Here is a 15,562-nt window from a genome sequence, read left to right as displayed (position 1 = left end):
CGAAACATTTGATAAAATACTCTGATATTTGTATTTTTCAAACAAATTTAGTCATTCTTTTTTTTCTAAATAATTACCAGTCATTCATTCTAAACATATAGAATTTTAAAGTTATAAAATTTGAAGCGTAATCCTTACGACGTGGACCGTAATCCTTACGTCGTGATCGTGGACCGCTCGTAGACGCACGTCGTCTATGATTATTGCATAAATCATGTAACTATCATATAAAAGAGAATACATGCACGTAGGTGATGGACACTGTATAGCTATTTCATAAATATTAAATAATTATCTAAAAAGTCTGCCGAAAATAATTAAAAGCTTCCATGTTCAAGTTACTACCGAGTATCGATGACACATTAGTATATTTGATTCTATTCCGATTTGTTTTTTAGATTAAAGAAAAAAAAAATCACAAGAAAAGTAGGAGATTTCAGAGAATTAAGTACACGAATATTCTAGTTTTCTCGTATACATTAGTGTTTATCTTGAATTTTCCCGTATCTAAAATATTTTTACTTAACTAATTTTATATCACCATGAGAATATACTTAAAAAAAAATCACCATGAGAATATATATATATATAAGTGTCACGAAAAAACCATGAGATATATGTCGATAGGCTTTTGTTGGCCCAGATATAAGTAATCCAAAATCTTAAAAAGCAGAGCAACATGTTAAAGTATTTGGGCTGAATATAGCCCAGTAAGCGTTCTTATGGTTTGCCTTAGTTGCCTATGGTTGCTACTTCTCTAGTTTGATAATGATGATGATTGTATATAAAATTAATATTTTTGTATACAAAATTAATATTTGTGATTAGGTAAAAGATTGAACCCAACTGAATAACCAAATGGGAACAGATATAACAAAATCATTTGTCCAGGCGGAGATTGAGGATAGTTTTGTGAAGACAGTGATCCAATTGAGAAGTCATTTCAAGCAAAACTAACTCAATTCTGGATGTTATGACAACACATATACTATACATATGATTATAAGATTTGGTGAACTGTTTGCAAAATGGAATTTCAAAAACCACTTATACTCATAGTGCTATTTCCAAGTTTTGAAGCTTTGTAACTCACAGAAGCTAATAAAGCAGAAGACCATGATCTAGGAATTTCTTCTGCTGTAAGAATACACTCCAATACGCAAAGTTGAAAGAATGATTACAATAACGGAACTCAAACTTCAAAGTTGAAAGAATGGCCCAATTGTTAAAAAAGAGGAAGCTCCCAATAACCAAGATTTGAATCGGGTTTATGCGTCTATTCGAGTTAGTCGACGGAGAAAAACCAACGAACAGTAGTGAGGGTGGCCTTTCCTAATCTTCTATTGCACACAGGCGCTCTGGAAAAACAATCAAGCATGAAATGAATATGCCAGAGAAGGAAGAAGTAAGCAGCTCAAAAGAAGGATCTTGACTGTCTTGGGAAATGGCTCAAAGAGAGTATAAAAGGAAAGATTCTTACTTAGGTATTCGTAAGTCAATATCATTGAGGTACCCCAAGCCGACATGCTGAAGAATCTTGGACCCAAACCCCTATAGAATCCTTTCCAACCATCTTGTGCTATCAGATCCTTCACCACTTGTTTCGCTGAAGGTCTATTTTCTTGGTGTCCCATGACCTGAATATAGATTTATGGTTTGATTATTCTTGTTTTCATATATGTAGCAATACCCGTAGTTCTCTGATTGAGAACTAGTACATCAGACCCGAGAGCTTGATTAAATTCATGAGAGCTAAACAATTTCAATATAAAATATCAAGTTTTTTTGTATTATGAAGGGGAATAGTTAATACCTGCAGTCGCGTTTTGATTGTGTCTAAGGGTGTTGTGATTGAGGATGCAGTTGCACCGGCGATAATTCCTCCAATAGCTTGGACAAGAACAATTTTTGACTGACTAGGAGCAGTAGTAACCTCTGAGTCACCACCATAGCCTAAGAATCTGCCCAACAGTAGCAGATATTGGATCAGTGAAAAAAGGATCCAGAGAAACGAGAGTTCTCGCAGTCAAACTAAAATGAAAACTATCATCAATATATCACACCATTCATGTCTTACTTCCAGATAACACGCTGACTTGATCCATAGCTAGCCCACCAAGCAGCACTTGAAGGGGAATAGGTCATAACAGACAAGCCAAATCCCCTGTATAATCCCCTTAGGCCATATGACTTAATGATTTTTGTGGCAACATCAATACCACCAGTATATGTAGCATGACCGGAGTATCCTTGCACCATCAACTTTTGGCTAACCTGCAGCAAATAGGAGACATGGGGTTAACAATCACAACATGAGCCGCTTTTCTTACAAACCATAAGTGGTGTAATAATACATACAACATCAATTGGGACAAACACGGCCTGTGAGAAAAGAGATGCCGTCATCCCTGCAATTCCATTCGCAATGGCGGCTTGTGTAGGTTCATTTAACTCGAAAGGTGCAACCAGCTTAAAAGCAGAAATCTTTGTGGTCTCCAGAGCAGTTAGAAAGATGATCCTTGCAGGTACTGCACCTGTAATTACAGTACCAAAACCTCGATACAGACCAGGTACACCATCGTTCTTCAGTATTCCTTTAATCACGGAGAAAGCACTTCTCTCAGCAATTTCTTTAGAAGCAACTTGAAGCCTTGTTTTCACAACGGAGACAGGGTACAGAGCTACTGTAACACCAGTGAAGAGACCAGCTCCAACAACGTAAAACCTCTTTTTGTCAAGCCTGCAAGTAAAGGGAAAGAGAGAATGAAAAATTCAAGCAACTTCTCTGTAAGATAACTAATGATAAAGAAGAACTATTATCTGTTGTATGATTCTTCCAGTAACACTTGAAGTTTAACAGCCACTTTGGTATTGGTTTTAAGTTTTGTGGCTCCTTACACGTTTCCAAGAAACTTAGACGCACAAATTCAGATTATACCATAAGAATTAAGAGCCTTAAAAATCTTAGGCCTCTCAGATCTTTCAACAAAACAAAGATTTTGATTCAAAACCAGAGAACAAATAGGTAAATGGCTGAGAATCTGAAATCGAGCTGCTCAACTTGAGCAATGAGCCCTAGGAACATATCATTTCCTATAAATTTCAGAAATCTTTGAACTATCATTTGTTTCATTTCCACTGGCCAAGGGAATCCGAAAAAACCAAAATCCACCAAAGAACCAATCACAGAATCACGAAAAACTGGATCGAAGCAATAAACAATTCGGAGTAACAACGCCTAGAAGAACAAATCAAAACAAAAAACAGAGTCGGATCAATCAATGGAAAACGGAAAGGTACTTGTCCCAGTTGATCTCCGTCTGTCCAAAAGATGCGACTCGAGAACTCGGCGGCGTGGTCATGACTCTCAAATGCGGCGAGACTGAGTTGGAGGCGAAATTACCAAATCTCCCGAAGACTCAGGAAGGCATCTGCATCAAGCGAAGACCAGCAGAAGAAGACGACGATGACGGCGAGATGAAACTTCTAATTGCAGATTTCTTGGAGGCAAATTCAACAAAACTAATGGGATTCGTCAGGAGAAGAAATGTACTTTCACACACACAAAGAAGAGAATTTAAAAACGCAGACGCGTTTTTTAACCGAACGTCAGCGTTTGGTTAGCTGCATAGTTTTCAATCCTATATTCAGATTCCGATCAAAAGGCGTTGTTTTATTTCACAGATATAAGTATATGCCAAGAATTGTTATTCATTTCACAATTTATTTGTATAACAAAATTATGACACTTAACAGTTTTTATGTTTGCTGCATCAAAGTTCAACTTTTTCACATACATCAATTTACATGTAAAATAAATTCATTTGTTTCTCCTTACCGTATTTTAGCATTATTTTGTGTAAATATAAATATTTTGCAAAACCGTACTTGTTTAGCTCGTTGATACTCATTGGCGTTAAACAGTTAATTTTAAAATAACTAGAACTATCCGCTATAAATTCATATTCAATCAGAGGACTCATTATATAGGTTTTTCTTAAAATACTCTTTCAGACATTGAAAAAAAATTTGTAGACTGAACAAATGATAGACTGGCGACCAAAAAAAATGATATTTATTCTTTTATAGAGCCATTTCGAGAAAATATCTTCCAACAAAAGGCGTCTCCCAAAACAAAACGCCGTTTTTGACCTTCCGCCTTTTCGGACCAACGAAATTTATACATATGCGAATATAATAGAAACACGTAAATATCAATAATAAAGTAAGGAGGCCTAACTTTTTACCGAAAAAAAAACTTTGGGCCGATAGTATAATGCGCGTATATATATGGCCCAAATAAAAAAGTGCTTTGACTATTATAGCCTTTCGTTCTTTCTCAGTCAATGTTTCAAAGGATGGCTGCTTCCAAGCCCACCTCCTGGTTGCTGTTTCCATTTGGTTGTTTTTTTCTCGTTGTTGATAGAAACTTTACTAAAAATACGTTTAATTTGAAGAATAGAAACTTATCAAAATTAATCACTCCTATGCCAAGAACCAGATTTGAACTGGTGACACGAGGATTTTCAGTCCTCTGCTCTACCAACTGAGCTATCCCGGCCATTACCGATTTGAACTGGTGACACGAGGATTTTGAGTCCTAGATGGTCGAGGCATTTCGAATTGTTTGTTGACACGGACAAAGTCAGGGAAAACCTCTGAAATTATTTCAATATTGAACCTTGGACATATAAGAGTTCCGAATCGAATCTCTTTTGAAAGAAGATCTCACTGCGTATGCTCTCTTCTCTCACTGCGAATGATGCCAAAAAGAGTTCAGCTCGCAAGCGGAGTCTCATTGGCGGGAACCTGTGGCTGGATTGAATCCTTCCCGATGGAAATGCACTCGACTCAAAGGCGCGTAGCGGGCGCGGGTCACAACAAAATACAATCGTTCCATTTGACTGGATTTCCATCTTTCATTAATGGAAATTTTTTTGATGTAGTGAGTAATAGCTCTGGTTGTTCGCTGTTCAAGAATTCTTGTTTAGGCAGTTCATACCATCCATACATAGTGTTTTGATCTAAGATTTCAATTCTTCCATGTTTCAGTAGTAGCATATTGTTCCATGGAGCTAAGTGGAAGAAACAGGTGTTTCTACAACAAAAGCAAATTGGCTTTGAATCGATCAAGAAGTACAGATTACAGAACCATTCAATCAATGGCTGTGATCAAGATTTAAAAGAAAAAAACTTAGACATCTCTAATCATTTTCTGTTACAAAAACTCGTAAAACTCTGTTTCTGGTACTGTTTCTGAAACCCAGAAGGATCAGATTGAGATTAATAGAAGAAGAAGAATCGTGAGTGACAGTGTCGAGAGAGAAGCGAAGTTTCCTCGTGCAGAGTTTGGCAGAAAAGGGTATGAATCTGGTGGAGGTAACATACATTCATCGCCATTAAAGTAAACTTTTCTCGGAAAAGCCCAACCTTGCTTGAAAGTGAAAGTCTTTTGATCTTTCTGTAGCAAAACCTCTGATTGAACATTCCCTGAAGGCCCAGCTTCCATTAAAAGATCGTTGTAGAATTTCGTTCCATAGAACATTCCAGTGTCATCTGCATAAAAAAGATTTAATAAATTAGTCGTGCAATGTTTGGGTTTCAAAAGGTTTAAAAGTTGTAGTGAGAGAGAGATACTTACTTATGGATCCATAAGGAGCAACTGATTTGTAATCAAAGCTGAAAACTTGAGTCACATTGTTGAGGTTTGGGTGCTGAATTGCTAAAGTCCATAGTGTATGATTCATCCGGTAATTGAAATTTGTGATGGCTATCTTCACGCGCCAATAGTCTTTATAGTTCACTTTAACATGCCAGTGAACTCTAACCGGGCACATATGATGTGTGCATTGTAGCAAAGGAGCGTTGTCTTTTCTCGGTGTGTTGAGACCTTTCTTGGTTAGAATCTTAGAATCAGCCCTGCCAGAAAAAAAAATAATAATGTCGTTTCAGTTTAGGAGATAAGAAAGAGTTTTCTGAATTTAATTGACTTGTGCTTTTCTTTTTGCTCACTTTACGCAGCTCTTTTTGTTCTCGCAACCACAGGCACAAGACGGGCAAGGAGTTATGGTGTCGTTGTAGAAAGAAGAGAAGGAGACGCAACAGCTTGGATGCTTTCTGGCTAGAAACTGTGAGTATGTGCAGGTAACGTTCCATGTCACTGCAGAAGCATAAGTTTGGATCAATGATGTATATAGACGAAGGAATCATAATGAAAATTGATGGTTTTTAAATGGATTGGATCAAGTTAAGATTTTTCTTTCTTCTTGATTTACCCTTTTAAGTTTACTTACTCAAAGCTTGTGTTTTTCGCCGTTTGTCAGTCGTGAGAAAAACGGTAGATGGCACGATTTTGGCAGGACCACAAGTGTAACCAGGTCCGGGACCAAGTAATGTGAAGTTCTTAGGAAGCTTGACAGTCTTGTTTGTAGTTCCAGCCAGACCAACACTAACCTGAAACTGTGATACAGCGGATGATGGATCCTGACCCCAAGCTCCAACTACACCGCCTTTGCAACAGTTTGAGAACTGTTGATTGTAAGGGACACCTGGCAAGAGGTCAACGACTGTTGGGGTTTTCTTACAGCAATGAGGTACATTTCCCTTGAACTTGGAACAGTCTCCTTGTTCTGTTGTTTGCGCACCAACCATTGACCAAATCACTTCTTTCTTTGCCCATGCCCAGCCTAATGTCCAACCCGGGTTTTGTATGTGGCGGTACATTTGGAAGTTGTTCATTGTTACCGTTGCCTGCAAATGCATATAGTGTACAGAATGATGAGAGTTTGTGCGAGTAATCAAATGCGCATACACGCACGCACAAGAGTGCAGAGGATTCTTACCACATAGCCATCTGCTGTCCAGGACATGATATCCCATTTGATTGTAATGTTCCCACTGGGATCCAATGGATCATATGCAGCTGTAAAACAAAAACAAAAAATCATAGAATAAGAAAAAGGAAGTTATGGTTTTGCAGATAACGAGCGAAAATGAATAATCAGAACTCACTTGCACTAAGAATGATCATGAAGAAGAAACAGAAGCAGAAGAAGAGCCTCATCTTCTGTAAATTTCCTAAGAAATATCCAAGGAAATTCATTTTAGATAGGGTTCTTTATCCTTAGTTTCTTCTTCTTCAGGAATTTGAAATTGATGTGTTTATGGGATTTAAACAGAAGCTTTTCACAGATTATAGTAGAGTCTTTTTGGTCTGAAGATGGGCTTTACCTACTTGTTGTTGCATTCTCCCAAATTTATTCTTTCTTGTTTACCATAACTTTAAGCAATGTTTATGGTGATTGATAATAAAACAGCAACAGAAACTGACGTGTTCTTGTCCGAACACAACATCTCAACTGTCTTCTCTTTTATAGAAAAGAAAAAGAAACGGAAACCCTAATGATTAAGAGATGAGAAGTGAGAAGGTAACTTGGGGTTGAAAACAAAGAAAAAGTGGGGGCTGACCATGAGTCAACTTCTGACACAAACATATCTCCCAACTTAGCTTACCATCTTACTAAGCTTTCCTGTTTTCTCCTCTAATAACTTTCCCTTCCAAATTTTATTCCCAGTAATTAATAAGACATTCAAATTGCTATATCTTAAATGATTTATGCAGTTTATACCAATTTGAAGAAAATATCAAAATAACGAGGTTCTGTGTTTTCTTTCTTGATAGGTCAACTTGTGTTACTTTTTTTACCCTCAGAGATCAACAAAAGCCTACTACAATTCCATAAATTTGGCAAACAAAAAAAAAACTAAAAGAAGCAGTAATTGTATTCGTGCTATTTATCAGATTGGATATCAGGTAGAATTGTTCTTAACAGTATTATCCGTTGGATCATTAATACGTATAGTCATTAGATGGAAGCAAAGATGGACATTTTGGGATTTGGCCGAAGAAAACTCTCTTAAGAGAGAAGTATGCATAGCCGAATCAAAAGATTCAATAGTAACAAGAACAAAAAAACAATACCAAAAAAAAAAACTCTGCAAAGAATACAATAAACGGCTTTTGAGATGACAAAATGGGTCTTCAAACTAAGAGCTTCTTCGTCAAAGAAATCGTTCAACGGACAGTCAATCCCTGGGTTGCTGATGATGATGATGATGATGATGATGCCTGAGTACCTTCCTCTGTTACCTTGTTTGCTTGAATCGTGCTGATGACATTCTCAATATTGTCCTGCACAAACACAAAACGAGATGAAACAAAATGAACATGGTTTACTATTACATCAGCATTCTCAATATCGCAACCGTGATTTTGTGTTTACCCGCCAAGCTGCAAGCTTTATTCTAAGAGATTGCCATTGCTTTTGTCCAAATTCACGCTCAGCAGAACGGCTGTAAATAATGAAAAGTATGAGTATGTGTGTGGCTTTACACATATAAACCGAAAGAGAAGCGTATAGAACTTGCCTGACAATAACAACTTGGTTCATCTGATCCATCTTACAATCAACCAGTTTTGCGGTTATTGCCTTAACCACCCACAATTCAATCTCCTCGTCATTTACCTGTAGCCCGACAAATTCTATGAGTCTGAGAAGCAATGAAAGAAAAAAGGTTATCAACGTCTCCTGTCTTGTTCAAGCAAAAGAATTCACCTGTAGAGTGTTCTTGATAGAGGCATAAGGTATTTTGCCAGATTCATTTGAGGCCAAATCCACCAGTGACAACAATCTCATCTTCGCCAAACAATCTTCCTCGATAAGCCCTGCGAATACCATCTATGGCTTATTACGCTGAATACTTAAGGCTTCACTAAAGAACCAAGGATTCATCTGGACTTTATGACCGGATAAGAACAGTACCATAGGTTTGCAGAAATCCTGAATTTGCATTTTGGAATTCCATGTATGCATCCAGCCTCTGAGTAAGAAAGATTTTCAGTAGCTGGTAAACTGGTGCGTTGTTAGGATCCTTCTCCAATTGTGCAACGGCTGGCATCTCTAATAAGTCACACTGCAATTTGAAAAAAGAAAATCATGGATTGCAATTCAAATCAAAATACCTCACTGAACAAAAAGCAGTAGCTAACACTTTCAATGACAGTAACAAGTTTAGAGGAATAATTTTACACATTTGAATCAAATATGAACACGATACCTGAAATTTATTGGGAGCCCTGACAAATTCAATAACTGCTCGAACAGCTTCCTCCTTAGCTTCACTCAGGACCTGTGTATCCTCATCGGAGAAAGTCGCCAAATATTTTGTCACAAACTCAAGGGAGTCTTTGGCCAAACTGGAATATTGTTTAAGAAAACGCATGAGGCCATTGGTATACGTAAACAGAGAAGAGAGGAAAGAAACATTGTTGCAGTACCTTTTATTTTCTCTTAGAACATTAGCAATGGCAAGAAATAGTTTCCGCTGATCGTTGATGTCAATATTCCACTCTTTCAAGAAGCTGTCAATCTTCTTAAAGGAAGGCACTATATACTCAGTGACCTTCCCATTCACAGCCAGTTCCAGCGCTTTCATATATACTTGAAAACGAGCATTTGGGTGGTCCAGCAGATTATAAAGATTGAAGAGGCTGTACAGAGAGACAAACAGCAGATGAGAAGAGCGTAATACATAAATGAAACACTATAACATATGGTAAAAGAATCCTACGACAGATTAGCTCAAAGATTCACACGATCATACATTTTCAAAAGCAATGAAGCTTTGTCATTCGGCTGCTGAACAACCTTAGAAGCTATAGCTTTCACCATTTCAAGGACTTCCTCAGGACTTTTCGCATTCTTGACAAGGCTGCAAATTATGGTGTAGGTACACTCAAGATCTGGTAAGAGGCAAACAACATCAAACTTCTGCCAACAAACATACACAGTATTATGGCCGAGAAAGGACTCTAGCAAACAAATGGGCCAGTGTTGTTATGATACAATGATAAAAGACTGACCTTTTTCAGAGATCTTGGATGATACCAAGTCAGCTGAAGTTACCATTAACGTTGCCAAATCCAGCCACCTTCCAGCTACTATAGACTCCTCTGCCTCACTGCATAGTCTAGTAACTTGGGGCTCTGCAGCCTAAGCAAAGAAAACAATCGTTAATTGAACAGCTCCACACTGCGCCAAATTCTTATGAAATCAAGTGAGACTGCAGTATTCAATTAGTCATTGTGGTTAGAACACGAAGCTGTTCAGTTCGAATAATTTCAGCTGGATAAGAGTAGACTATACTTCGCAATAGTCATATGCATCAAAATCCAAAATAACCGCCAAATTTTCCAATTGAAAACATCTAATTTCCGCATATATTCCCAGAAAAAAAAAACAAACTTTAGCGATTTCGAATTCAATATATATATATATATATATGCATTGGAACGTCCAAAATAATCAATCCTTTGCACATGTTTATGATCCAGATACAAGGGCTCTACCTCGGGACCTGCATCGGCCCAGGCAAGCTGGGAAGTGAAACGGACAATGGCGAGCGAAGGATCTTCTTCGGAGGTGGGAACAATTGTAGTCATTTTTCTGCTGTGGTTCGAATCTCTGGTTCTTTTCTCGACCTAATCCTAAATCCGTAAGAGAGAAATTCTTCAGCAGCAGGGCAGAGCAGAGGGACAAAGGAACAAATGAAAACCCTAATCAACGCTACATCTTTTTCGGTTAAGATTTAAACCGAATCCGGTCCAACAATTAAACAAGGAGGTAAAAAAAACGACTTTTTGTCCATCCAACGGCTATTCGTGCACTAACATTAACGTATAAAATCGAACGGTCATGAGTAACAAGAGTCCACTCCTATTATTTGGCGATCCAGTGAGCAAGGTTTGTCAATGTTTTTTTTGGTTCTTACTGAAAACTTAGAAACACGTTCTCGAGATCTTTAGACTTCAAGAGCCATAAATTGACAAATCTTTGTTTGAAAACACACAAGAAACGGCCAAATCCATAACTTTCCTCATGAACACAAATATCGATCACCAGTTTCAAGGATAGGAAATAAAGTTACAATTTTTACACTTTTTTTTTCAACGGATCAAATGCAGATATCGATCGTCGTGGAAGATACAAAATCATTTGCCAGATCCAGAAGGACCAGATCCAAACAAGTAACCCAGAGAAGATCCTCCACCTGGTGCAGCATGAACCTTCGTAGATGGTCGGTCCTGTTTTCTCAAAAACCAAAACAGAACATTGTGTTACTTAACTCTGTTTCGAATTCTGATTCTCCATACAACTTTTAAACTCAAGAGATCTTGTATTAATACCGTGAGGAAGTTGCCACAGTTTTGTCCCTCTGTTCTGAAGTAGTTATTAGGACTTCCTCTTACACCAGCTGACATCTGTTTCTTCTCCTCCTCCTCCGTCTTGTTTTTATCTCCGGTGGTGGTGGTGGTGGTCGCGGTGGGATTGTTGGGTTTGGGAACAGACTCGCCAGATCCAAAAAGATAACCAAGAGAGCTCTCTCCGCCGCCACTGTTAACTCCTCTAGCTTTCCCCATTTTCCGGCGAGAAAACTCCGCCGCCGATACTTGAAATCCTAACAGTGTTTAACATTAGATTAAAGAAGAATATAGATCAATTATATGAATTTAGATAGTTTTGAACCATCAAAGACACATAGGAGAGAGTAGATTCGTGATCTTCGTAATAACCTTTTTCTGGTTTTTGTTTCCTCTTCTTCTACGATTGGCCGCAAGTCAAGGCAGAGGAACAAGGAGATACACACATGTTACATATATATACACGTGTAAGATAATGTGTGGTGGGATAACATGAAGTTATGGTAGGCACGTGTGGGGTTAAGTCGTTGGTGCATCACTTATAAATTTATACCGGTTTTAGGATCAAACCGGTTTTTTCTGTTGGGTGAAAGTGATGAAACTATAAAAGAGAAAGTACTACAAGTAAAAGAGAGACTCTGCTTGGTAAACCGTTCAGTTGATTTAATGATTATACAATTTTTTGAAGTTAATATTTTTGTTTTCCCTGTGTCTTTAGATAACTTCTTCACCTCATGAGAGCTTGATCCTCTAGACATGGTAGGAGTGATTACATTGGAGAATTGACCACTTAGTCATCAGTTACTGCCAGTATTTTGTTAATGATGTTAGTTTAATGTTTTTCCAATTGGAATGAATGTTAGTCAAATCAATAATTTTGACAATTTTTTAGTTTGTTGTAAAGCCGTCTGTAGCCATGGTTATATACGTAGTATTAAAATTGATTTATATCTTTTAAAAAGGCTAGAATCTCCAGAATAACAATGACAACCCACAAAATACATATGTCATGTACATTGTAGGTAACGAATAGAGGCAGACCATTATGCAAGATGTCTATATATTATTATTATGTTCTTATAGATCTTATACTAGTCTTCCCTAACATTTCTCGTCCATCACATGATGATTTTGCATATCCTAATGGGAGTTCACAGCTAAGAAGAAGAATGTACAATCAATAATTATGTTATCTACATTGACAAACAACAAATATTTTATCAAAAAATATGACCAACAAAATCATATATATATATATATATATATACATATAGTTAAGGAAGATTCTAAACTATCTTGACTCTTTTCTACAATAATCTTGAACCGCTTATTTGTGAAAGCTTAAGAGTATCTTGGCAACGGGAAAGAGTTCACCTTTCTAACTCGTTTTTTGGGAAGCTTGAAGTGACTCTCTTCAACAGTTTCTGAAACTAACATTGCGGGTAAACCCTAGAGATAGAGGCTTAGGTAGGTGGAATCTGCAAATTAGAGCCTCTACAGGTCCCTCTAACATTTCAACGACTTTCCTCTTTGATGGACGATCAGATGGATCTGTTTGAATACACTATAAACCCACCAGAAAAAGTGTTGGCTGTGTTGAAATGGGCTTAGCTATAGAAAAAGTAAAAGGGAGCTTATGTTATAAAGAATACAAAAGGTAAGCCCAACCTACTTGAGCTTCTTTAAGTTTATTGGCCTATTCGCTATAACTCTCTCATGATTTGTTTATTTTATTTTTAATGTTTGTTTTTTTCTTGTAACTTTTGGAAGTAGAAATTCGAAGCTTATCAAGTTAGTGCGAGCTTTTCGGAATTACTCTCTTTTTTGTCAACTTTGCCTGAATATCTTCCACTTTTTCTTTTTTTAGTTTCTGATAAATAAACCCAAAAAGAGGATAAAAAAAGCTCCTCAAAACTCTGACAAAGGAGCTAACCACAATACTTGAAAGCGTTGCCAGAGAACCCATGACTTCAGGGACCATAACAATATGTACGATCATCATCATGATCTTGATCATGACCATCATCATCATCATCCTACGGACGAGATTTTCTCGTTGACTTAGATTTATAAGTGACGTTGAAGGATGGCAATGGACATGTGAAATACTGAAGAAACACCCTCACTTTTACACCCTCACCTGCTGCTACATTGATGAAAGAAAATATATTGTTTTTTTTTTTCTGATAGTGCTGTTTTAAAAACAATACATTTAAGTTTTATTTCTATGGATAAATAAATTCAAGATGACATGACTTGATTTCGATGTAAGTTAAAGATAAGATATCGAGGTTAATAAAAATGGCATCATGAGTCATAACTACATTATGTTTTATAATAATCATTTAATTAGCGTCAACACTTACGATCACCATTTGATGTAGTATTATTTGCATCTTATATACATATATATATATATATATATATATTTAACTGAGTGTGAACGACTTTTAGTGGCCTTATTTATCAAAGTAAGAGTTTGAATCTTTTTTTTAACACTAAGAGCAGCTCCAACGCTGAACTCGACGTAATGGGGTTTTTGGATTTTTTTATTAATGTTTTGAGATATCATTTTTTTATTAATTATTTTGAGATATCATTCTTATTTGTGGACCAACCAAAAATGTCCATGTCATCTTGAACCCCAAATAAATGGACTCTTCAAACTCTTCAGGAAGAGACTGACTGTTTCAAACTTGAGCTTTTTAATATTATTTAAATCCAAAAAATTGATGAACCCCACTTTTAAACCCTGCGTTGGAGCTGGTCTAAGAGTTTGAATCTTTGAATCGAAAATATAATTTAACTAACATCGTTTTGTAGAGTTGAATATACATTTGAGAGTGAAAAAGATAAATAACAGGAGAAAGAGTTGCATCATTTTGGCTGAGAAAAGCATATGGTGCTTACATGGTTTCCATGCTCTCAGTTTATCAATGTTTTCAATGTGATTGATTGTTTATACTATTTTTATTGTTACTATGTTTCCAGTTCCGTCACATGTGTTCAAATAATATTTTTTTTGGGAATTTAAATGAGTAAATTAATTGAAAACTAGAGGAGATGAACTAAAAAGTTCGGAAGGTACAGCATACTTGTGCGCTTTTGAATTAGCTTATGGATGCAGCAGATAAAAAGGGAAAGCCCATATGATTGGAACAACTTAACCAAATAAAATGAACGACTGACTATCTAAACTCCATCTGTCTCCAGAGTCGAGCACAGGCTAATGAAAAATATGCTTCAAAGCCAGAGAAGTTAAATAATTTTTTGGAGCTAATGTTTTAGAGTTTAAGCTAGTCCAAATGGTTTGTGAATAGGTGAAAACACGTCTGGTTAGAAGTTTGTCTGGGTTCAATTCTTCTCAAGCGCATATTTGTCATTTTTTTCTTCTTTTTGCCAATTATTTATGGGATAACCTGCATTAAAAAGAGTTTTAAAAGGCCAATTTTTTTTTCTCGCTTGTAGTTAGAGAAATCTCCGACACGGCTGACTGTCTCATAATATAAGGTGTTTTAAATTTTTAATTTTGCTTTATAACATAGGATGTTCTCTATTTTTAGGCAAATTTTAATTTTGTTGTACTACTTTATAACCAATTGTATTCATTAATTTTTGAAAAGAAAAAAAAACTATCTTCATTTTTGTGCTTTTTTGCTAAAAAAAAATCTTAGATTACAAAACAGAGAGTATTATTTAAGCTTTCTATTGCCATCAACTCGTTATATATATTATTCGATGATTTGCGTATTAGATAACCACACATGAAGGTAAATGTCTTAATGGACAGTCCGTAGAACGATGTCTAGACACGCAATTAAACTTCTAATCCTAACCTTGATATACAGAATTAAGATTACTTTTAAAATAGGAAGAGTTAATTTCCTTCAAAACAAAAAAAAAAAAAAGAACGAAGAGTTAATCTTATGGGACGACAATTCTGTAAGAAAACTGGTTCGTACATTAATACAGAACACCAATAACTTATGCTGTGAATGTGATGGATTTTATATAATTAAATACTTATGCTGTGAATTAAAATCTATAACACACCCATTTTAAGCTTTTTAAGCAGATCAAAATCCAGCAAATAAAATCTAAAAAGTGGAAAGATTGCTATAATCATTATAGAATCCTTCATAGTCTCATAGACCGAAAAATGTAGATCACATCGTTGGTTTGATTAAAATATCTGATCTAATCTTAGTTAGTTACGAGCAATATCATGGTTTGATTTTCGTACTTTCCAATGAGGCATTCTGCGTAGAAAGAGTTTGGTAGTAGTGGGCAGATTAGGATTAT

General features: G+C 36.4%; 4 protein-coding genes, 1 long non-coding RNA gene and 1 other non-coding gene across 8 annotated transcripts; 1 reads left to right on the top strand and 5 right to left on the bottom strand.

Moving 5' to 3' along the window:
• Window positions 1-1,034: 1,034 nt before the first annotated feature.
• On the bottom strand, window positions 1,035-3,746 carry LOC18018170 (solute carrier family 25 member 44). The gene is made up of 6 exons (XM_006400023.2): window positions 3,301-3,746; window positions 2,359-2,740; window positions 2,078-2,274; window positions 1,814-1,961; window positions 1,481-1,637; window positions 1,035-1,358 (listed from the first exon to the last, which is right to left on the bottom strand). Exons 1-6 carry the CDS (start codon window positions 3,360-3,362, stop codon window positions 1,333-1,335), a joined length of 972 nt encoding a protein of 323 aa, XP_006400086.1. The 5' UTR covers window positions 3,363-3,746; the 3' UTR covers window positions 1,035-1,332.
• A 742-nt stretch (window positions 3,747-4,488) lies between these two features.
• On the bottom strand, window positions 4,489-4,561 carry TRNAF-GAA. Its single transcript has one exon. It is a non-coding gene; the product is annotated as a tRNA-Phe (tRNA).
• A 579-nt stretch (window positions 4,562-5,140) lies between these two features.
• LOC112086718 lies at window positions 5,141-6,958 on the top strand. Its single transcript, XR_002899586.1, has 4 exons — window positions 5,141-5,379; window positions 6,046-6,144; window positions 6,324-6,593; window positions 6,686-6,958. It is a non-coding gene; the product is annotated as an uncharacterized LOC112086718 (long non-coding RNA).
• LOC18018169 (COBRA-like protein 4) lies at window positions 5,240-7,213 on the bottom strand. Its single transcript, XM_006400022.2, has 6 exons — window positions 7,012-7,213; window positions 6,843-6,922; window positions 6,294-6,750; window positions 6,013-6,160; window positions 5,642-5,919; window positions 5,240-5,556 (listed from the first exon to the last, which is right to left on the bottom strand). Exons 1-6 carry the CDS (start codon window positions 7,100-7,102, stop codon window positions 5,273-5,275), a joined length of 1,338 nt encoding a protein of 445 aa, XP_006400085.2. The 5' UTR covers window positions 7,103-7,213; the 3' UTR covers window positions 5,240-5,272.
• Window positions 7,214-7,841: 628 nt separating this feature from the next.
• Window positions 7,842-10,621, bottom strand: LOC18018168 (eukaryotic translation initiation factor 3 subunit M). 2 transcript variants are annotated; one of them, XM_006400021.2, is made up of 10 exons: window positions 10,409-10,621; window positions 9,923-10,052; window positions 9,664-9,802; window positions 9,338-9,550; window positions 9,118-9,256; window positions 8,823-8,973; window positions 8,616-8,725; window positions 8,428-8,525; window positions 8,283-8,352; window positions 7,842-8,191 (listed from the first exon to the last, which is right to left on the bottom strand). In XM_006400021.2, exons 1-10 carry the CDS (start codon window positions 10,499-10,501, stop codon window positions 8,075-8,077), a joined length of 1,260 nt encoding a protein of 419 aa, XP_006400084.1. In that variant the 5' UTR covers window positions 10,502-10,621; the 3' UTR covers window positions 7,842-8,074. The 2 variants fall into 2 exon arrangements, with proteins under 2 accessions (XP_006400084.1, XP_024011867.1); XM_024156099.1 differs by having other exon boundaries at window positions 8,283-8,525.
• A 292-nt stretch (window positions 10,622-10,913) lies between these two features.
• LOC18018166 (protein SPIRAL1-like 4) lies at window positions 10,914-11,692 on the bottom strand. 2 transcript variants are annotated; one of them, XM_006400020.2, is made up of 3 exons: window positions 11,633-11,692; window positions 11,246-11,517; window positions 10,914-11,143 (listed from the first exon to the last, which is right to left on the bottom strand). In XM_006400020.2, exons 2-3 carry the CDS (start codon window positions 11,477-11,479, stop codon window positions 11,051-11,053), a joined length of 327 nt encoding a protein of 108 aa, XP_006400083.1. In that variant the 5' UTR covers window positions 11,480-11,517; window positions 11,633-11,692; the 3' UTR covers window positions 10,914-11,050. The 2 variants fall into 2 exon arrangements, with proteins under 2 accessions (XP_006400083.1, XP_024011868.1); XM_024156100.1 differs by having other exon boundaries at window positions 11,246-11,508; window positions 11,633-11,683.
• Window positions 11,693-15,562: the final 3,870 nt, after the last annotated feature.

The sequence above is a fragment of the Eutrema salsugineum genome, unplaced genomic scaffold (assembly GCF_000478725.1).
Source record: "Eutrema salsugineum unplaced genomic scaffold, Eutsalg1_0 scaffold_2, whole genome shotgun sequence".
Lineage (NCBI taxonomy): Eukaryota > Viridiplantae > Streptophyta > Magnoliopsida > Brassicales > Brassicaceae > Eutrema > Eutrema salsugineum.
The sequence above is the reverse complement of the archived record's forward strand: the minus strand, read 5'-3'. Positions and strand labels throughout refer to the sequence as shown.